The sequence below is a fragment of the Trichomycterus rosablanca genome, chromosome 2, assembly GCF_030014385.1.
Source record: "Trichomycterus rosablanca isolate fTriRos1 chromosome 2, fTriRos1.hap1, whole genome shotgun sequence".
Classification (NCBI taxonomy): Eukaryota; Metazoa; Chordata; class Actinopteri; order Siluriformes; family Trichomycteridae; genus Trichomycterus; species Trichomycterus rosablanca.
This window is the reverse complement of record NC_085989.1, coordinates 37,017,934-37,041,812: the sequence shown is the minus strand read 5'-3', so window position 1 is coordinate 37,041,812 and position 23,879 is coordinate 37,017,934. Positions and strand designations below refer to the sequence as shown.

Here is a 23,879-nt window from a genome sequence, read left to right as displayed (position 1 = left end):
TGTGAAGAACAGGAATGGTACAGGAGTGGTGTAGTCCAGTCCGAAATAGTAAGTTTTTTGCAGCTATTCGTTACTCCTAACTTCTAACTTGTTTACAGCTCTATAAAAGTGAGTATTTAGTTAATGTGTTTAAGGCCTTGACTACACCACTGATCCAACATATTTAAACTGAGCAGTTCAGATCAACACTCATTATCCCTGCCTGCTTTCAAAACCCACCCAGCACCAACCTGCTCACTGCTTTTGCCTTGTCTATCCTCCTCTCCAATCGTAATATAATTAATAATCAAGCCATAATTCATCTGTAGAAGATATACAATTGTGCATAGAGACAATTTAATCCTAAAGAAAGACGCTTCATAATGGATTTTCGTACTTTTGTCCTTGTGCTGCTGTAAGACATACAGACATCCTTCTCGTTACCAATAGCATTACTGTATGCCTTTAAAAACCAATTAAATTCATACCTCTTTACATTATTTTCTATTATAATATTTCATAGTTTACACTTTCATAAGAAATCAAATACACTCCGAGAGCTGTCCATTTTCATAAAAAAAATCAAAAACACAAACAAGGGAACAGAACTAAAAGCCAATATATAACTAAAAGCCAATATATAACTAAAAGCCAATATATAACATGGTGCTTTCAGCAGATTAGTCAAAGCCGAAGCTACTCGAACTCCTCCCCTAGGTTATTAGACGTCGTCGGCGTGTCCGGGTTTGAATCCTGGGAGATGGAGGCCACGGTGACGATTCTCGGCGAGCCCAGCGCCTCCTCCACCTCGTCCTCCATGTCTTCTGTGGTGAGGATGGCCAGTGCCGCACCTCCTTTTTTGCCCTGGTGGGTTTTAATGTGCTTTGACAGGTGGTCGCTCCTCATAAAACGTTTGGAACATTCTGGACACTCGAACTTCTTCTCACCTGTACAACACAAAAACACAGAACAGCCATTCAGAGTGTGTGCAAAGCTTTCTTTCCTTCCAATCCCCAAAAACAATCTAAACAGGGTTGAGTTGGCAGGCTGCAGAGTGTGATGACAGTAGAGAGTTAGGGTTTAGTAATGCAGCAGTTTCCACGGTCCAGTCTGGTGCAGTGACAGCTGTAATGATGCCACTTATGGCATCATTATTAATAGCATGGCTTCTGACTGACCGGATTTTCTACCTGTAGGAGCGCTATCGATGACTCATGAAACTCTGTTCACAAGAGAGGACCTATAACCCATTCTGTATTAAAGAGTATAGGTAACTGCACCAATAGTGCCGGGCGGTACGGTGGCTAAGTGGGTAGCACTGTCGCCTCACAGCAAGCAGGTCCTTGGTTTGATCCCCAGGTGGGGTGGTCCGGGCCCTTTCTGTGTCTGGATCCTTTATGTGTGGAGTTTGCATGTTTTCCTCGTGTCTGCATGGGTTTCCTCCGGGTGCTCCGATTTCCTCCCACAGTCCAAAGACATGCAAGTGAGGTGAAATGGAGATACTAAATTGTCCAAGACTGTGTTCGATATAACCTTGTGAACTGAGGAATCTTGTGTAACGACTAACCAAAGTGTAAAACATGACGTTAAAATCCTAATAAACAAACGAACAGCACCAAAACTGCCACTCAAGTGCAGTGTTGTACTGACAAAAGAAAGAACCAAGCTCAGGTGGTGCAGTGGTAAAACACACTAGCACATCAGAGTTGACATCTCAAACTCATTGCATCTCAGCTCTACTACCAGCATGCTGGCACCTACGCAAACAATGATTGGATTGTTCACAGGGAGGGTGTCGGAAAGGATTCCTCATAACTGATGCAATTTTAACCTCTGCTGGCTGAGCAATGACATCTGCACAGAGACAGTGTATAAGGGGATCAGGGTGTGTCTCTCAGAGTGCGTAAAGCTGATCCACATATGAACTCGCCTTGTGCAGGTGACAAAAGATGCAGTCGGCTACTGCACACATGTTGGAGGAGGTGTGTGTCAGTTACGAATCTCCTCAGTCAGAGTGGAAGTCAGCAGCAGTAGAGGGGAAGCGTAATGGGATAGGGTATTTGGATATGACTTGATTGGGAGGAAAATTGGGAGGAAAATTGGGATGGGGGGTGCACAGCTTCCCCGTTTATGATTTTAATGCGTAATAGTTCCATCATTAATTATTTAAATAATATAAATACATTACATTTTCCTGTTTGAGCTACAAGTGCAGCTGGGACTATGATTGTGCATTAAGTGGGTAGGGATGGCTGTTCATCTGTAGCCCTTAGAGAGTAAAATTAAGCATCAGCTGATAGAAACTAATTCAAAACATGTTTTTAACTGGCCGCTCCTCAAACAGGTGTAAAGCCTCTTTGTGCTTACCAGCAACGGATTCTTACAGAGAGCCTCAGCATGTGTGACTCCATTATATTTACATATTTATATCTTGTTTGTGAGTGTGTTGTGCTGTCTTGTGCCATGTGTTTTTGAGAGTCACGCTCCACTGAGCAGGATAAATCAATTGATAAAGGAAGGAATTGCTTTGTTAATATCCCAAATGGGATCCTGGTTCAAATCCCCGTGGTGCTTTTGGCTGGCCGGGTGTCTACACAGACGTGATTGGCTATGTCTGAAAAGATGGCTGAAGCCCTGTGATGGATTAGTGCCCTATGTGGGGTATTCCTGCCTTGCACCCACTGAATCTGGACCCGCCGTGACCCTGTCCAGGATAAAGCAACGAATTTGATTATTATCCCAAATGCTGAAAAACTGCAGCAGTTGTCTGTTGCTATAAAAATGGGCATAATACAATACAGTTATCACTGGTAAACCAAGCAGAATGGTGATGCAGCAGGGAGTGTGGGTGCTGCACAGCTCCAGGGCCCTTGGTGGTGTGGCTGCTGCATAAATCTAGGTTTAGTCTTTGCCTCAGGTCACTGTATGTGAAAAGCTTGGTGTACTGGCGACTTGAAATTGCCCTAAGGGGTAAATGAGTAAGTGATTATTTATTTATTTATTAGGATTTTAACGTCATGTTTTACACACTTTGGTTACATTCATGACAGGAACGGTAGTTACTCATTACACAAGATTTATCAGTTAAAGTTTAATGTCAAACACATTCATGGGCAATTTTGTATCTCCAATTCACCTCACTTGCATGTCTTTGGACTGTGGGAGGAAACCAGAGCACCCGGAGGAAACCCACACAGACACGGGGAGAACATGCAAACTCCACACAGAATAGACCCGAACCTCTCCACCTGGGAATCAAACCCAAGACCTTCTTACTGTGAGGCGGCAGTGCTAGTAAGTAAATGTTAAGTGTTTTGTGTCTGTACAAAGTGTTTTCCCAACTTGCACTCTGGTTACTGAAAATGATGAATTTTATAAATCGGTGAGCCGTTTTTATTTTGGAAGGGGGTTTGTGTATTTACCTGTGTGTGTCCTGCGGTGCCGCTGTAGCTCGTCACTTCTTGTAAAGCGCTTGCCACAGAAGATCCAGTTGCAGACGAAGGGTCTCTCTCCGGTGTGCCAGCGCAGGTGAGCTCTTAGGTGCGACGTCTTTCCGTAGACTTTCCCGCAGCCCTCCATGTGACACACGTGCTGCTTCTTTTTCGAAGGATCAGTGTTGTTTCTGTTAAGAAAATGAAAACCTTATTTCACAATTACCAACATTTTAAAGCAATATAAAATGAAAGAGCATATTATTTAGGAATCACAGATTTATGTTAATTCGTCATTTCACCACAATATTCAGTTATGATGCTTGGTTGACTATTTTAGGTGGTTTCTACGATGGATAGCAGTTAGCTTGGGCACTTGTGACTATGCAGCCTCATACCAAGAGAGGTCTGATGTGTTGTGACACATTCATCTTGTTGCCAGTATTACAATGATCTGGGCACCCAACCTGTTGGCGGTTCATGGCTTGTCTTCTCTTGGACCACTGTTGGTTTGTACTTACCATGGCAGCTTGTGGGGGTCCCTTGCTGTTTTAGAGACACTTCAACCCAGTCATCTGGCCATAATGATCTAGCCCTTATCAAAGTCACTCAGGTCTTTATGTCTGCCAATAACACATGTACTATGTGTAACAACCATCAACCCAACATTTATTATATCTCTATAAATGATCCCTGTATGTTAGCAAATGTGCCATTTTTTGAGAAAAGGAAGAGTTTAAATGTTTTGGCTTATCAGTATAAATACTTTTCCTTCATTTTCGCTTGGGTGGCTCAGTGCTCTAATGCACGAACTCACCACTAGCCGGGTACCTACACAGACACGACAAGGATTCTTCATCACTGCTGCAATTAAGGCCTCTGGTGGCTGGTTGAGATGCCTGATCATGGATAGCGTGGCATGACACTGTGCTCTGTGAGACCCTGCCTCTGGCAGGTAAAAAAAGCGGTCAGTGGCAGCACACATATTGGAGGGGTAGTGTGTCTGCTGCTCACCTTGATCAGGTGCAGGGGGCTGCATCAGTAGCAGAAAGTTTGCAATTGTAAGAAATGGAATCCAAGTAGATTAAGGTAAAAAGGTTAAGGATTGAGGTAGATTAAGAAAAAAATGTAAAAATTAATATAAAAATGCATGACTGCACATTGGAAGCGCTCTTAATGTTTTGACTTAGCTGTGTATTAGACACACTATTCTCTCAAAATAAAAACTTTAAAAGGGCTGTGATATTCTAGAGAGACTGTATTACACTCTAGTATGTAAATACATGTAATGTAACAAAGATTTGTCAGTTGAAAGGGGTGGGTGTAGGACAGGGGCATTTTAATCTGCATATTTACCAAATATATGCTACTTTTCAGTGGAATATATTTTCAGTTGGCACCAAATCCCAATTCATCACGTCATGGAATCCACATCCAGCACGGGTCATGCAATTAATAGCTGCGTCCGAAATTGCATACTTCCATACTGAATAGTATGCGAAAGCAGTATCTGAGAGCGGTTAGTATGTCCGAATCCATAGTATACATAAAAAGGTACGCGAGAAGTACCCGGATGACCTACTTTTTGGGCAGCCATGTTTGAGTATGCAAACGATGCACAATTTCGGTCAACTAATGTATCCCATAATTCAATTGGAGCTGCGTAGGCGTTCGAAGCGGAAGAAGAAACTGAGAAACTGAGCGGAAAACAGAGAGTCCTCTGTTTACAAGTGTAAGTAAGATAAACAAAATAAAAATGTTATTATTGCGTACAACCCTAAATAACGTTATGATTAGCGCAAAAAGACGATAAATATCCAAAATTTTGGCGAGAGGGGCTTGTAATGAGCACGTGGTCTGTAACTATGGTGATATTACGTCATCACTTGACGTTGGTAAGATGGCGGACATAGTACGTAGGGGTGTTGCGTGCATACTGCACACTTCTGTACTGAAAGTGCGTACTTCTTTACCGGCCGAGCGGTGTGTACTTCCTCAAATCTAGTATGTACTCTGCAAGTATGCAATTTCGGACGCAGCTAATAACTCTAAATTGAGAACATGACATGATCTTAAAAACCAGCTGCTGATGACTGTAGGGAGCTAAGAAAATGTAATGATGTGGTTGTTTGCAAGACTTTTGTTTCATACTTACAAGCTACTTATTTACTGATGCTATCACCATACTACTGGAAAATGTCATTAAACTAAAACTTTCTAGATACAACTCATAGATGATACTAAAGAACAGGAAACATCTGGTTGTAGAAATTTCCCATTATAGTACTAAAGTGCACGTAAACCTGGTGATCTGACTTGTGGTTATTAAATGATTCTGTATGTGACTTACTCTTACGTTAAGTCATCTCCCTTTCTTACTTAAAACTCAGAATCATAATGAAACCTCCTACTACAGGAAGGAAAAAATGCGCACCTTTCAAAAATCATTTAGTCTCAGTCTGAGTCAGTCACTCACCTGCCTTCTCCGTCCCTGCAGTTCGGGCAGGAGCAGGCGACCCTGCGTAACCTCTTGCTCGGCTGACCCTCCTGCTCCGAAGGGCTCTGCGCCTGTACCAGCTGATCTGGACTTACTGCGTTAAGACTGGCGTTGGTTATGTTGCCCACAGTAACGGTGACTGGAGCCGGTTGAACTTTAACACCATCCTGGCCCTGCTGTTGGCCTGCAGAGGAATTAAAGCACTTTTTAGTAACTCAACCTACTTTTTGCTTTTTCTACAAGAACGTAGGGAATTAAAGTAACACGGTAGCATGGAAGTGAGAAGTGTATTTTAAGTGAGACTTCAAAGTGTGTGCAGGAGGTGTCACAATAAATGTACTACTTTATAAGATTGTGTCACCTGTCTGCATATAATTAAAGCAACTTTATATTATTAAGAGAACAACATTAACAAACATAGGTAAAACACTGATTATATGTAGGGCGGCATGGTGGCGCAGTGGGTAACGCTGAGAATCAGCACTGTGGGCATCTCGCTCTATGAATCAGATCCCCTGCAACACTGAACAGGATGTGGTGGTAAAACAGACAAAGAATGAATGAATAGTTAGATGTAATAGCTACACCAGTAATGCTACATCCTATAAGTCATATTCGGGAACAGACTGTTTGAGGTTTCGGTTTAAAGTTTGCTTTTATAGAATGGCACATTTGCACCTAGAAATACATTAACGAACAGAAAAAGCATAAAGAGCTAAGTACATGTCACCTGCAGTGGCTTATGGCAAAACGGTGATAAAATCAACCTTGTGCTCAAATAACAAAGTGCTATTCAGAGATAAAACCAGTCTGCCACAGGCACTTTTCAAGCATCACAGCTCCAGTGGGTTTCTTTTTTAGAAAATGACAAGTCACTTTATTATGTATACAAAACCTTGCAGAAGGATGTCATCTATAATGTCACTGACACGTCAATATTACTGAAGATTACCATGAAGATCTTCAAAAAGTTTCCACACTTTTATATATGGTTGGAAACGGTGAGGACAGGAGGAGTAGTAATTGGTTGTGTCTGAGAGACTGAGTGACAGCTTATAGTCCGGATTTACACCTTTTTGGACGCTCAAAGAAGGGGGAAAAGATTTTCATGTGATGATGATGTGAAAGCAGCAGTGCATCCGTGGCTACACGCTCAACCAAAGTATTTTTTGCTGATGGCATTAAAAAGTTGGTAAAAATGCATCAGAAGGTGACAGTAAAAAAGTGATGTCATTTGTTTTTGAAGTTTCTAATAAATAGGTTTAAAAAGTGTGGAAACTTTTTGAAGAACTCTCAGACTTCTACTGCCACTACTTTTATTATTGCTACAACTTCTATTGCACTACTACTATCACTGCTTCTATTATAGCTACTACTACTGCAGCTACCACTACTACTTCTGAAAGACAAATTAGTACGCGCCCAGGGTTAGTTTCTATGGAAGTGCTTATTAAAGTGTGGGTCTTTTAATTATCTTTTAAAGACAGCAAGATGGAGGAAGTTGTGGTGATATGCATGTGTATATTACATGTGATTGATGAGGAGCCTAATCAATATCTACCAATAGGAATCAGATGGGTGGGGTTTGTGAGAAGTGTGCTTGAGACTGCTTGTAATGGAAGTTTTGAGAAAAGTTACGTTAATAAAGCTTGCATGTTTAGTTCGCAGTTGTCTCATGTCTAATTGTTTCTGAAAGAACACGACAGTTGCAAGTACTTTGAAAAGCCTTAATGCCTGTCTCCCCTTACACATGGTTCAAAAGGAGCCAGACGTGTGACTCAAAAGTTACGTTGTACAGAAAGGGGTTTAAAGAGTTCACTTAGGTAGAATAAAGCTGGTCCATTTTTAGTTTGTAGGCAAGCATCATTGTTTTAAATTGAATGCGGGCAGCTAACGCAGTAGAGAGGTGATGGAGCAGTGTTTCATTAAAAACCAGAGGGGCCACTGCACTTTTAATCAGTTGCAGACGTCTGACAGTGGACATGAGAAGACCTGCTAGGAGGGAGATGACTTGAAATGACAAAAGACTGGACAGGATTCGGAGTGGCTTGAGAAAGAGAAACAGTGGAATCTTTCTGATGTTTTAGATAAAGAACAGGCATGATCTTGTCAGGCTAGCAACATGAGCCAAGAAGGACAGCTTGCTATCCAGAAATGTTAAAAGAAGCCATGATAGGATATGAATTAACTAAGAGGGGGGTTGTATGGAAAATAGAATAGGACAAAATACAAAAAGCTGTGGGACTCCAGTTAAAAGACTGCACAGAGGGGGTGTGAATGTACTTCTGCTAATAAAACTGTTACTACTACTACTAATATCGCTATTAGTACTTTAAATACCAAAATTACTTCTACAACTACTTCTACCACTAGCACAGCTACTACTACTATTACTGCTACTGCTACTTTTAAAACTACTTATATTGCTACTACTGCTACCACTACGACCACCTCTACTTTCCTATTAGTGTCAGTGTAACCCTTCTAATAATGATTTGCATGTCAGAGGTGATTGACCTAAAACTGTGATCAGTGTCTCCACCTCCCTCTTGCTGGAGGTACTCATATCAATATCTTAAATGAGTAAAGTTAATCATTAGCCTAGTGGGTACAGCTGTGGGTTACCAACTAAAACCTTGTTGGTTTGACTCCTGACGAGTCCTTGAGCAAGGACCTTAACCCTCTCGGCTCCAGGGGTGCTACACACTGGCTAACCCTGCGCTCTGACCCAGCTTCCAAACTATCTGGGATATATGGGAAAATAATTTTATTGTACTGTACATGTGTATCTGCCCTAGACTATTAGTATTTCTCTTTTGATGGTATGCTGGTATGATGGTATACTAATGTTGAATGTGCTTCATTTAATAAAATCAAATAGGTTTACCAAGATTATTACAAAATTGCCTAATAAAATAGCTGATTGTGACTACCTGAGTTGATTGTAATTATTGGTAATGTTTAAAAACCTGGCATCACCAGGTTCACAATTAATGAATATTATCTGTTCCTATAAAAATATATTTTGTAACATTTTCTTTAAAATACTGTATATAATTAATAATAGGTCATTTTTATAAGCAAAATAATCAGGTTTTATGTGTTATATGTAAGGCCCTACCCAAATTACGGCCGTGATATGAGCTTGTTCCATGTAATATCCATGTGTAATTTCCATGTGAAATTTAAAATGTAAGGTTTGTGTTTAGCGTTTTAATGTTTTTCATTTGCAGAGCATTCAGGTGCCTCACGTTTACTGGTTAATTTGCACTATGAGGCATCCTTGTGTAACCAAGAATTTTTAGAGTTTGCTGAGTTTATAAATTAAGAAATAAACTGTACATAGACAAACTATCGGGAGCATAATACTTTACTGGCTTGTTCTTTTGAGGCGCAGCACAGAGACTACAGAGAGATGATCATGTGCGTAAAGAAGCACAGTTTTCAATGGATTTCAAGGACAAAATGCACTTAATACATACATCAAATATTGTCAGCACACTACAGGTAAGTCAAAATGTACAAGATGTCGAAGTCTAAAGCAGCTAAAAACTGCTTAAAAAAGGACTCAGGTAACTGAGTTTGGGAAACTCACAACCAATTCTGTGGATGAAGGGGGGGGGGGGGGGGGGGGGGGAGAAGTATTTTTGTATTTGAGACTGTCGCTGGATGTTCTAGGTTTACAGTCAACCGTTAAGATAGGCTGTGCTGTGTACTGTAGCTTTCATTTATTCTATAAGTCAATTTATGAACAAAATGTGGCACTTTAAATATCAGTGAAATCTGTGATCTTTAAAAATTAAGCACATATGTGAAATTAAGCACATATGCACAAGAAAATTTAGTGGGGCCCTGCTAAATTCACTAATCACTATTTGTGAATAATGCAAGTCCAAACTATATAGCCTAAAAACTGTGGGCACCTGATCATGAGCTTATTGGACATCTCATTCCAAAACTATGGGTATTAATATGGAGCTGCATTTATAACAGTCTCACTCTTCTGGAAGGGCTTTTCATAAATCTTTGGGGTGTATTTGTGGGAAGCTGTGCCCATTTATTTAAAGGAGCTTTTGCTGTGTTGAGTACTGATGTTGGATGCGAAAGCCTGGCTTGCAAATGATGCTCTAATTCATCTTCAAAGATCATGAATCAATTTAAAATAGGTACAACTCCTTACAATGTACTAGCCTAGAGTGCAAGAATCCATCATTTAAATTTCAGCATGTATACCGACCAATATGTCACGTTCTTACCTTGCACTCCAGTGATGGTAAGTGGCATCCCCTGCACTTGCATCCCTTGTACCCCAGCAGCACCCAGACCTGCTATGTTGACAGTCTGCATGCCTGTTCCTGATGTAAGCTGGGCTGTGTTAAGGGTGATGGGTGTCCCTCCAATTGCAAGAGGTGCAATCTGTGTGAATGCACCACCACTCTGGCTGGAGGCCACCGGAGCCAGGGTGAGTTGCTGAGCCACTCCGGAATTCTGTACCTGCACCGTCTGCCAACTAATCTGACCAGAGGGTGTAAGGGTGGGCGTCCGGATCAAGACCTGTGCTGGGTTCTGAAAGGCCTGCAGCTGGACGTTTTGCTGGAGCGGCTGAAGCGTCTGAGCTTGTTGAAGCTGGATGGCACTCTGGACCAGCTGCTGCTGCTGTTGTTGGGGTTGCTGTGCTGCCTGTTGCTGCTGCTGGGGTTGGATTTGGAACTGCTGAAGCACTGGATGACTGACAATGTGGAACTGCTGCACTTGGGCCTGCTGCTCAGCGGCTGTTGCTTGTAGCCCGTTGGATTGAGTGGTAATCTGGTTTTCGAATTCACTTGACTGGGGTCTGATGTCTCTATCTGCTGCCACAGAGACTGAAGTTAATGCTGTGGCATCTGCAGACACAGAGTCTCCACCTACTGATATGGTTGTGCTAGTGGTCCCACATGTAGACTCCACACTGGTCACGGGGGTCGAGATGAACTGGTTGCCGTTTGCCAAGTTTGGGTCATTTGTCTGCACTAGTTGCACCGATCCCGCACCATGAGCCACATTATTAATGATGGGCAGGGCCAGGGTGACACCACCAATGTTTATGGGTATTGTAGTGACCAAAGGGGCCTGTGAGCCCTGAATAGTTTGCAGTTGAAGTGGAAATGAAGGGCGAATCTGCAGCGGAATTGCCTGATTGGTGACGTTCTGAGAGACAACATTGGCTGTGGTGGCTCTTGGAGTAGTGGCAAGTATGGCTTGATTGTTAGCAGCTGTAATGAGCTGAATCTGCTCAGGCTGAATATTGAACGTTGTAGGGTTGCTTGGGTTTATCTGGATCTGCTGCCCGTCTGCAGTCTGTAATTGCGGAATCACCTGATACTGGATCCCTCCTGTAGCGTTCGGCATGTTCTGCACCTGGATGATCTGAAACTGCTGCTGCTGTTGCTGCTGCAAGATGGATGCATTGTTTGCGCCGGCTAGTTTCACCTTTCGTCCCGGAGTGCCGTCGATGGGTACCATGTTGGTGCCTGTTGCCACTGTGGCTACGGCGGGAGTCTGGGTGTTGTCCTTGGTAACAGCGGTGGCGGCAGGTGAGGCGGCAATGATCTGCCAGCCGTTACCTGTGAACTGGGCAGGGAGCAGCTCCAGCTGCTGAGGTGCATTCTGAAGCTGTAGCAAACCTTGGCTGGGGTCGATGATAATCTGCTGGGGCACGCCAGCCTGGCCTTCTCCGCCCACACCTCCTATTTTACTGCATGTGGCTGCAAGCAGAGCAAGAGGAGACGGTTGTGCATCCTGTTCTTGCACGCACACCCACGCACACACAAAGAGAAGAAAAGCAGAGTGTCAGCTGATGTGGGTGGGATTACAGGAAGAGTGGGTGGGTTTGAGTAAACCACAATTTCTCTATTTCAACATGCTTGCTGCTTTGAAACTGGGGCGCAGTCTTTGTAAACTAACAACCAAAAAATGTAATCATAGCATTGTATTATAGCTACCGCATTGTATTTACTAGGGCTGCAACAAATTCATACTTTAGTATTTGATTAACCTGTTTGTCATTTATTTAAGTAATTAATGCAGTGTCGGAGAGGAGGATGCTGTCTAAGCTGCAGGTTATTATGAACAATGGCTCCCACCCACTTTATGACACGGTGATGAGACAAAGGAGCACATTCAGTGCAAGACTCATCATATCAAAATGCACCACAGAGTGTCACAGGAAGTCTTTTCTACCTGTGGCCATCAAACTCTATAATTCCTCCCTTAATGTGTGACACTATGGTTTATCTGTGTAATATTCAGTATTAATATGTGCAATATTCAGTTTTCATACGTGCATTATTCAGTTTTCATATGTGCAATATTCAGTTTTCATATGTGCAATAATAATAACGTAAGCATTTTAATTATTTAATTGTGTGTATAGAACTTTTAACTTTTTCTTCTTTTTTCTTTGTTTTAAGAGAGTAGAGTGTTTATTATTTTTACATAAATGGGTGCTACTGTAAAAAACTGCAATTTCCCTCTGGGATCAATAAAGTATTCTGATTCTGATAATTAATTAGCTGGATTATTTAAAAAATGATTTAATCATAACTATAGCAACTTTATTAACAAGGCAAACTTCAATCACTCAATTATTAACCATGTGATGCTATTTTAAAATGTTTGAAAATATATTTTCTTTATGCATTTTCTCCCTTTTTAAGGCGTCCAATTGCCCGATTGCGTCATGCTTCCTCTCCACCAATGCCGATCCCTGCTCTGATTGAGGAGAACGAGGCTAACCCACGCCCCCTCGGACACGTGGGCAGCATGCTGTATGCATCTTATCACCTACACTTTGACGAGTGCAGTGCAGCTCAGCGTTGTGTACGGAGAGACACACCTTGAGAGCACTCTTTTCTCATCTCTGTGCAGGTGCCATCAATCAGCCAGCAAAGGTCTTAATTGCACCAGTCATGAGAGAGAGACACCATCAGGCTTAGTCCCACCCATATCTCAACAACAGGCCAATTGTTGTTCATGTGATCGCTCAGCCTTAGACAGCAGGCAGAGCTGAGATTCGATACGATGTATTCGAGATCCCAGCTCTGGTTCCAGTGTGTGTTTTTACTGCTGTGCCACCTGAGTGGCCCATGTGATGCTATTTTAATGTTACTTTAAGATGGGTCAATGTTTAACTGAAAAAAATAGCAAGTACTCTAACAGATTAAGAGCAATGCTTCTTAAAAGGTGATTGTAAGGAAAAATTCTGAGAATCTAGAGAAATCTAGAGGCAGAAAACCCTAATTAATGTACAGTGTATCACAAAAGTGAGTACACCCCTCACATTTCTGCAGATATTTAAGTATATCTTTTCATGGGACAACACTGACAAAATGACACTTTGACACAATGAAAAGTAGTCTGTGTGCAGCTTATATAACAGTGTAAATTTATTCTTCCCTCAAAATAACTCAATATACAGCCATTAATGTCTAAACCACCGGCAACAAAAGTGAGTACACCCCTAAGAGACTACACCCCTAAATGTCCAAATTGAGCACTGCTTGTCATTTTCCCTCCAAAATGTCATGTGACTCATTAGTGTTACTAGGTCTCAGGTGTGCATAGGGAGCAGGTGTGTTCAATTTAGTAGTACAGCTCTCACACTCTCTCATACTGGTCACTGAAAGTTCCAACATGGCACCTCATGGCAAATAACTCTCTGAGGATCTTAAAAGACGAATTGTTGCGCTACATGAAGATGGCCAAGGCTACAAGAAGATTGCCAACACCCTGAAACTGAGCTGCAGCACAGTGGCCAAGATCATCCAGCGTTTTAAAAGAGCAGGGTCCACTCAGAACAGACCTCGCGTTGGTCGTCCAAAGAAGCTGAGTGCACGTGCTCAGCGTCACATCCAACTGCTGTCTTTGAAAGATAGGCGCAGGAGTGCTGTCAGCATTGCTGCAGAGATTGAAAAGGTGGGGGGTCAGCCTGTCAGTGCTCAGACCATACGCCGCACACTACATCAAATTGGTCTGCATGGCTGTCACCCCAGAAGGAAGCCTCTTCTGAAGTCTCTACACAAGAAAGCCCGCAAACAGTTTGCTGAAGACATGTCAACAAAGGACATGGATTACTGGAACCATGTCCTATGGTCTGATGAGACCAAGATTAATTTGTTTGGTTCAGATGGTCTCAAGCATGTGTGGCGGCAATCAGGTGAGGAGTACAAAGATAAGTGTGTCATGCCTACAGTCAAGCATGGTGGTGGGAATGCCATGGTCTGGGGCTGCATGAGTGCAGCAGGTGTTGGGGAGTTACATTTCATTGAGGGACACATGAACTCCAATATGTACTGTGAAATACTGAGCAGAGCATGATCCCCTCCCTCCGGAAACTGGGTCGCAGGGCAGTGTTCCAGCATGATAATGACCCCAAACACACCTCTAAGACGACCACTGCTTTATTGAAGAGGCTGAGGGTAAAGGTGATGGACTGGCCAAGCATGTCTCCAGACCTAAACCCAATAGAACATCTTTGGGGCATCCTCAAGCGGAAGGTGGAGGAGCGCAAAGTCTCGAATATCCGCCAGCTCCGTGATGTCGTCATGGAGGAGTGGAAAAGCATTCCAGTGGCAACCTGTGAAGCTCTGGTAAACTCCATGCCCAGGAGAGTTAAGGCAGTTCTGGGAAATAATGGTGGCCACACAAAATATTGACACTTCAGGAACTTTCACTAAGGGGTGTACTCACTTTTGTTGCCGGTGGTTTAGACATTAATGGCTGTATATTGAGTTATTTTGAGGGAAGAATAAATTTACACTGTTATATAAGCTGCACACAGACTACTTTTCATTGTGTCAAAGTGTCATTTTGTCAGTGTTGTCCCATGAAAAGATATACTTAAATATCTGCAGAAATGTGAGGGGTGTACTCACTTTTGTGATACACTGTATGTGGCCTTCAATATGTCATGTTCTGATCTGGCTAGGTGCTCAGCAAACCAAACTGGCCTTTTCTTGACAAGCATGGCCAATTTGGTTTGCTGAGCACCTAGCCAGGTCAAAACATGCTGGGTTTTGAGAACGAGTTATATCATTTTTGCTGCTTTAACAGTGACTTCTACAGTTTGGTTGAAGTGGGCTAAAAGGCCTAATTTTAATGCTGTACCTGTGATGATGCTTTTCCTTTGTGTTTTTCACCTCCAGATTTCCCCCCGTCTGTTGCCATGACTTTTTTCTTTAGATCTGAAAAAAGGAAAACAGTCACAAACCTCATATTATGCCCAAATAATGTCATATTATATAATCATGCTAACATTACTATATTCGAAACATAGGTTTAGCTAATGCCAAGTTCACACTACATGACTTTCCAAGTCGTCTGGTCGCTGTACAGTTCACACTACATGACTGGATCTCTTGTAATCGGGAATCTTTCAAGTCAGTGTGGCTTTCACACTACACGACTGATCGGTGATAGGGGGTTTCACACTACACGATCAATCACCAACTGGAATCGCAGGCGAGCTTCTCTAGTCTCCCGACCTACATTTTGTCATGAAAACAAATGCGAGAAGTGAGGAGGGGTTTAATGATACCACATCCAAAAATGCCCGTCAACAAGTAGCGAGCAATCAAAGTTTGTGCGCTGATGTGCAGCGTAAAATCAAGTAGGAAAAATAGGAACAGCATGGATTGTTCTACAGTGAGTTGAAGGTTAATAAATATTTTTTGCAATGCAACGTTGGTGTTATATTTTGTAGAGAACGATAAGGTCAGAAATACTGTAAAACTTGTGTGTGCTGATGTATTCTGATATAAACTATATTATGCCCCTGTCTTACCTTTTTACACCTTCTCCCCTGTGTTTCCCCTCACACTGTATCTTGCGTTCTCATTGGCTGTTCAACACAGCACACATTCATTGCCAGTCGCGCAACTTAGATCCAGATATTTGACATGCTAGAAATATACTTGGCGAGCCGCTCGGATCGAGTTGTTGAGTAGCTCACACATAGCGATTGAGAGCCGAGTTTCGATGGGGAAGTGAACGCCGAGTTGCTCCCGAGCCGGCAAATCTAGAGCAGACTGCGAAAATCAGGGCAAAAATCGTGTAGTGTGAACTAGGCATAAGATGCCATAGCTTTGTTTGTAAGAAATGTGTACGCAGGATACCATTAGTACTTTGTTGCAAAAAAAGAATCCTATTAACAAAGTCTTTTAGAATGATTGATGAACCAAACCATTAGGACCATCCTCCAAAAAGTGCATCATAATGCCGAAATAGTAACAATTAGGGTTTCATGGTCAGGGTTTTAAATGTTGGACTGTTGGTTACTCGTAGGACACATGTTAAATGCAGCAGATATAATTAGCATAAAGACCTGAATTGTTATGGCCAGAAGACTGGGTTGAAGTATCTCTAAAACAGCCATGGTGAGTACCCACAGACAGTGCGTTAAGAATGAACAAGCCACAAGCAACTGATAGGTCATTGAGTGGCCAGACTCATTGCTACCAGAGACACAAAGGTCATTGAATCTGGTATGTGTAAAGAGATTAGGGCTGGGTATCGCCACTAATTTCCTGGATCGATTCGATTCGATTCACAAGGTCCCGATTCGATTCGATTTCCGATTCGATTCGATTTCGATTCAACACAATTAGGCATATTTAAGTTACATTAACAGGTTTTGTTTAAATATGTAAAGATGTTCAGAGAACGAATGTGATAATTGTACAAAGAACACTCATTATTAAAAATATTTGTGTATTTTGTTTACATAAATAATTAATCCAAAACAGAAAACAGTAACATTCATTTTTTATTATTATTTTATATGTCTGACACACTACAACATTGTAAATGTAATGTAAACATACACCTGGCTGTTGAACAGCTTATGCCAAGTTTACACTACACGCCTTTCTGATTTGCCGGGTCGCTGTACAGTTCACACTGCACGACTCACAGGTGATAGGGGGGTTTTACACTACACCATCTATCACCAGGGGGAATCACAGGCGAGCTTCTCTGGTCTCCAAAACTACGTTTTGTCACGAAAACACACGTGAGAAGTGATGAAAGGTTTAATGATACCACGTCCAAACATGCACATCAACAAGTAGCGAGAGATCAAAGTTTGTGCACTGATGTAGAAAAAAGGAGAAAAATAAAGGAATGAGTGGATTTGGCAACACGAGCAGCATGGATCGTTCTGTAGTGAGTTGGAGGTTAATAAATATTTAGTTTTGTAGAGAACGATCAGGTCAGAAATACTGTACAACTCGTGTGCTGATGTATTCTGATAGAAACTATATTGCGCTCCACCACCTGTTTACAACCTCTCCCCTGTGTTTCCCCTCGCTGTTTCTCACATTGATTGAGAGCCGAGTTTTGATCGCAGAGCAAACACAGAGTTCCTCCTGAACCTAGCGCTGACCCATCGCCGACCGAAAATCAGGGCAAAAATCGTGTAGTGTGAACCAGGCATAACTTGAGCTTCTGCCATGCTGAACTGATGTGCAGGTCAGATCTCGTTGCGCAAAAAAACACTGGCTGGTCACGCGAAATTAAAGGGGTAACAGATTTCCGTGTACACCATAAAAAGGGGCGTATTTAAAAAATCGATCTCGCGTTTATATGAATCGATATCGGATCATTCAAATAAAGATCGATTCGAATCGAAAAATCGATTTTATAAACCCACCCCTAAAAGAGATGGCTGCTGAATGTTGTTAGGAGTCAAGTTCCTCAGCATTGTATACTTTGGCCGGCAGAAAGGGGACAGTAGTGTGTGATCAGTCAATATCTCTCAATTCACAACCACTTGTGCCTCATGAGCGATAATTCACTCCACATGGAATTTATATCACAGTTTCCCACTTTCCCAATTTTTGCCAGATTTGCACTCTTCCTTTTCTTTAAAGCCGTGATACCGAATTGGTCGGTCTGGTACAGTTTTCCACTACCTGGGACATCAACACTTCAATCAACCTGGTTTTAAGGTGTTTTGGGCCTTGTGATGGAACTGCACAATTATAGCAGACTGCCACAATGGTAACATGACATGCCATTTACAGAGCAATACCACCTGCAAATACACTTCATGTGAAAAAGGTGCCAGTTGGTAGGGTAGGGTTTTCGATCATGTCGATCATTTTGATCATGTATACAGGACAGTGGTAGCCTAGTGGGTAGAGCTTTGGGCTATCAACCAGAAGATTGGTGGTTCAAATCCAGGCTCTGCTTTGCAGCCACTGTTGGGCCCTTGAGCAAGGCTCCAGGGGCTCCGTCCAATCGCTGACCCTGCGCTCTGACCCCAGCCTCCAAACAAACTGGGATATGCGAAGAAAGAATTTCATTGTACTGTACAACTGTACATGTATATGACAAATAAAGGATATCTTATCTATCTTATCTTATCTTAGCTGGGCCAGCAGGTTCTGATGGTTCCCTGTCTGTTTTATTTCTAAAGGCTGGTTTGTCACAGATGGCCGAAAAAGCATGTCATGCTGTGACATTCAGTCCTTAGTTCTGCGCTATCCCTGTTCTTTTCACTTTCATTTGCTACTTTGTATAAAAGAGTTGTCCCTTATTGTTTTTGGCATTTAAGCAGCAGTATTAGTCTACCTTGATTTGACCTTGAACATTTGCAACTTGGGTTCTACATCCATTTTTGCAGGTATGTGTGGATTCACCTCACTATTTAATAGTGAGCTATATCCAGCCCCGTTACAAAATGTTCCAGCAAAAGGACTGCTGTGGCTCAAATTGCAGATAATTATAATACTGATAATGAGGGGATGTGTCACAATACACACTGCAGTGAAAAGAAATAGACGAAAGTTGACTGGCTTTTCAAAAGTCTTGTAGATGGCTGGGAGTGTGTACATCATTTACCAACTGAAGACAAGCCACCTTACAATATACAAAAGTCAAAGGACCTGCTGGTAAGTCCTAGTACCAGATACCACAGGACTCTTTCAGATGTCTTGTGCAGTTCATGTCTCGGTGGGTCAGAGTCGTTTTGAAAAGATAATAGGCAGGTGGACCTGATGTTGTATTGTATAATGAGCAAGGAAGAAAACCACTACTCAAGAGTCTGAGGCCTTTGATTGGTCAGACAACACCGTATTAGAAACCAGCACACTTTGGCCTGACAGGGCATTCAGCAGACAAAACAGAAAAAGAAAATGAAAGAGGGAAGGACAAATGGCTTGTGGCCTCTTTGCCCATGCAACAGTGACTGCTGTTTAATTCAGGTGGCATCATGGGTGGTGGAATAATTTGGAGAGACACTGATGATCCAGTTGAGAATCTGACAGTCAGCAGTGTAAAGATGCTACTGGCGGAAAAAAACCCCCTTAAATATTGTCTTAATTTGTATTCAGACAACATTGTTGGCCAGGTGGGCAAAGGGCTATGAAACGCCTCCTTTGACACTGAATGTCTGAATGCATGGTAAGTAAAAATTAGTTGGGGCAAGAAAAAGGGAAAAATGGGCAGTGGTAGATTAGCAGTTAAGGTTGACTAGAAGAATTTCAAGCCCTACCACAGCCGCTGGACCCCTGAGCATAACCATTAACACTTAATTGCTTGAACTGTGTTTGGCACTCTATGAAAGGCCAAATTCAATCAAGTATGAGGCGGCATGGTGGCTCAGTGGGTACCACTGTCGCCTCACAGCAAGAAGGTCCAGTGTTCGGGTCCTTTCTGTGTGGAGTTTGCATGTTCTCCTTGTATCTGCGTGGGTTTCCTCCAGGAGCTCCGGTTTCCTCCCACATACCAAAAACATGCGAGGTGAAGTGAGGTGAATTGGAGATGCAAAATTGTCCATGACTGTGTTTGACATAAAGACTTGAACTGATGAATCTTAAGTAATGAGTAACTACCGATCCTGTCATGAATGTAGCCAAAGAGCGTAAAACATGACGTAAAATCCTAATAAATAAATAATTTGCATTCAGACAACATTGCTGGCCAAGGTGGACCAAAGGCTAGGAAACGCCTCCTTTGACACGTATAAAGCCACCAGTAGTATCTTTACACTGTCCAGCAAGGTTGTCTAAATGCACAATAAGTAAAACTTACACTTATCAGCCATAATATAAAACCACCTCCTTGTTTCTACACTCACTGTCCATTTTATCAGCTCCACTTACCATATAGAAGCACTTTGTAGTTCTACAGTTACTGACTGTAGTCCATCTGTTTCTCTAAATACTTTTTTAACCTGCTTTTGTTCTTTAATGGTCAGGACCACCACAGGACCAACACAGAGCGGGTATTATTTAAGTGGTGGATCATTCTCAGCACTGCAGTGACAATGACATGGTGAAGTTTTAAAATACCGTGTCCACTTACTGTCCACTCTATTTGACAGTCCTACCTAGTTGGTCCACCTTGTAGATGTAAAGTCAGAGACGATCGCTCATCTATTACTGCTGTTTGGGTTGGTCATCTTCGAGACCTTTATCAGTGGTCATAGGACGCTGCCCACGGGGCGCTATTGGCTGGATATATTTTTTGGTTGTTGGACTATTCTCAGTCCAGCAGTGACGGTGAGGTGTTTAAAAACTCCAGCAGCACTGCTGTGTCTCATCCACTCATACCAGCACAACACACACTAACACACCACCACCATGTCAGTGTCACTGCAGTGCTGAGAATGATCCACCACCTAAATAATACCAGCTCTGTAGTGGTCCTGGGAGAGTCCTCCTGACCATAGAAGAACAAAGCATGCAGAGAAACAGATGGACTACAGTCAGTAATTGTAGAACTACAAAGTGTTTCCATATGGTAGGTGGAGCTGATAAAATGGACAGTGAGTGTAGAAACAAGGAGGTGGTTTTAATGTTGTGGCTGATCGGTGTAGGTGGGACAAGAATAAAGGGTAGCTTAGCAGTTAAGATAGACTAGAATGTCACTGGTTCAAGCCCTACTACAGCCAAGGTGCCAATGTTGGACCTCTGAGCATGATTCCTAACCTTCAGTTGCTTGCTCTGTATTTGGTGCATTGCAGACCTGTCTCCCATAAATTATGAGGGGCCAAATCAACTAAGTATGGATGTGTACCAGAAGATTTGGAATAAAGAGAAAAATGGCATTAAAAAAACCCCATACTGTGTGTTTTGTTTTATTAGAATTTTAAAGTCATGTTTTACACCTTGGCCACATTCATGACAGAAACGGCAGTCACTCGTTACACAAGATTCATCAATTCCCAAGGTTAGATCGAACACAGTCATGGACAATTTAGCATCTCCAATTCACCTCACTTGCATGTCTTTGGACTGTGGGAGGAAACCGGAGCTCTCGGAGGAAACCCACGCGGACACGGGGAGAACATGCAAACTCCACACAGAATGGAATGTTTTTTGGAATGTGTGATAGCAATCAAGTTTAAATTTAATGTATTTAGAAGAAAAAAACAAACAAAACAAAGTCCACACAATGAAGTGTTTTAATTAAATACAGGTTGAGCAGATGTACAAAATACATTCTGCTTTGTTTACACTTTACTGCAAAATGGGGCGGCACGGTGGCTAAGTGGGTAGCACTGTCGCCTCACAGCAAGAAGGTCCCGGGTTCGATCCCCAGGTGGGGCGGTCCGGGTCCTTTCTGTGTGGAGTTTGCATGTTCTCCCCGTGTCTGCGTGGGTTTCCTCCCACAGTCCAAAGACATGCAAGTGAGGTGAATTGGAGACACTAAATTGTCCATGACTGTGTTTGATATAACCTTGTGAACTGATGAATCTTGTGTAATGAGTAACTACCGTTTCCTGTCATGAATGTAACCAAATGTGTAAAAACATGACGTTAAAATCCTAATAAACAAACAAACAAACTGCAAAATTGGCATTTAAGCTCTTCCAACTTTGAGGATTTAAATTTGAAGTATATTACACTAAGTATAGTAAATAGAAAAACGAAAGTGATGTAATACTTGCACCACACTTAAAATTACTTATATACAATAGTATAAAAGTGTGTGATTTAAACCACATCTCTCAGGTTTAAATTTTACCTCAGGTCAGCTAACGTGATATGCTAATTATTACCTAACTAACAAAAGGCTTAATGCATTGCATTACATAAGCTAAATTAGCATTTCTGGAAAAGGAAACGTATATGAGGAGTGTGTGAAGTAAACTTATAAAACACAACGTTCCCTACAAAGGCAAAAAGAGAGTTAATAAGGAGAAACACCGAAGGCGGTGACAGGTTGTAGATGCGTGTGAAGACACCGAGGGGGGAACGACAGACACACAGAGGGGTGGAGACGATAATATGGGAGGGAGGGTACGCACCACTCATCCCGCATTAATAAAACCCGAGAGGAGTTGTTAACGCGAAAAAAAGGCCGGACAGTGTGCAGCCAGAGGCAGGCAGAAAGGCCCGGAGAAGGACGGCCTATTTTTCCCCGCGAATGGCTGCTGCTGCTGGTGGTGCGCCGCCGCACATCCACACCGGAGCGCCGCGCCTCGCCGCCGCACAGACCCACCCGCCCGCCAGGAAGGGCGGTACCAAGCGCACCAACAACACTCACCCCGATAAAATAGCCCACCAGGCAACTTTACCTTGCACACCAGCACTTCTGCTCCACCAGATCCGACTTCTGATTTTCTGTTTTTCTGTTGATCCGGAATAAAAGGATATCCGACCTAACTCAAATCCAAGTTAGGGCTGGGTGTGCGCCAAGCTCCTCCCACTCTTATTTAAATATCAGCCAAGTGACGCGCGCTTTGCGCCACTTCTCTTTTGCGCCTTTGGCTCTTCGTTTGCCTCGCTTAGACCTGCTAATGCACTGTATATATTACAGACATTATTTTTCCTCGGCACTATTGCATTTGCGCTACACTAAAAGAACTATGGCTTTTGTGGGCGGTTGCTCTCCGCCCACATATTCAGATAGGGCACTAACCGTCGGAAGCTGGAGGCATCATGGGAGTTGTAGTGTCATTTCTCCTTCTTAGAATCCCCGCTAAATCATAAGCGACATAAGAACCTACTATGAGTATAACACGTACTTATAGTAAAGTTGCACTCCAGTATTGTGCAGTACTATTTCTTGCATTTTTAAGTGTTTTGAATGCATCCTAAATGTCATAAAAATTTTATGTAGACTACAGTTCCCATGTAGCATTGCACAACAGCACTGGTAGTGGGTGTAATCATGATCGGTTGAAGGGAATGAAGAAGGGCGGTTACTTGTGCAATGTGGGGGTTGGGCAAGTGAAAACGGGTGGGGAAAAACCGACTTCTTCTTTACGTTCCTCTGTGCCCTTATTATTCATTTATTATTTAATTCTGCACATGCACGATATGTTAATGCTGCAATTGGTAACTTTTTGATATATATATATATATATATATATATATATATATAAAGCGTGATGTGCGATGTTGTTCTGGAAAGTGTTTTGGATTTAAACGTCACAGATCATCACACACTGACACTTCAGCATAACTATGACTTGAATGTGGATTATGTGTATCAGATTATTCTGCAAGGTGCTTACTTCAACATTTTATGTACGATGTATGCTAAAACACAAAGTGGGATTACACCCTAGATGCCCAAATGCCTTGTAAGGCACAACACATGTGGCTGTTTAGTCAGTTATCCACTAAAACATACAATCCACCTTTTGCATGATTTGGGAGGTACATGGAGACCAGAGTGCCTACAATAAACCCATATTGACATGAAGAGAAGACTCACTAAACCAGCTCTAACGTGACGTATGCTATCTATTTTCTTAATTTCCATTAGGATTAATAGTGTCTGTAATTAAAGTACGGGACAAGTAATCAGAAGGTTGCAAGTTCAAGCCCCACCATCGTCAAGTTACCACTGTGGGCCCCAGAGAAAGGCCCTTGACCCTCGATTGCTCAAACTGTATTCAGCCATAATTGTAAGTCGCTTTGGATAAAAGCGGCTTGCTACATGACATAAATGTGAATGTAAGTTAGGTCAACCACAACTAA

At 42.3% G+C, this 23,879-nt stretch overlaps 1 protein-coding gene across 1 annotated transcript; it reads right to left on the bottom strand.

The window, feature by feature from the left end:
- On the bottom strand, nucleotides 1-22,738 carry sp4 (sp4 transcription factor). Its single transcript, XM_062990810.1, has 6 exons — nucleotides 22,469-22,738; nucleotides 15,052-15,128; nucleotides 10,164-11,685; nucleotides 5,887-6,091; nucleotides 3,402-3,601; nucleotides 1-926 (listed from the first exon to the last, which is right to left on the bottom strand). Exons 2-6 carry the CDS (start codon nucleotides 15,109-15,111, stop codon nucleotides 676-678), a joined length of 2,238 nt encoding a protein of 745 aa, XP_062846880.1. The 5' UTR covers nucleotides 15,112-15,128; nucleotides 22,469-22,738; the 3' UTR covers nucleotides 1-675.
- Nucleotides 22,739-23,879: the final 1,141 nt, after the last annotated feature.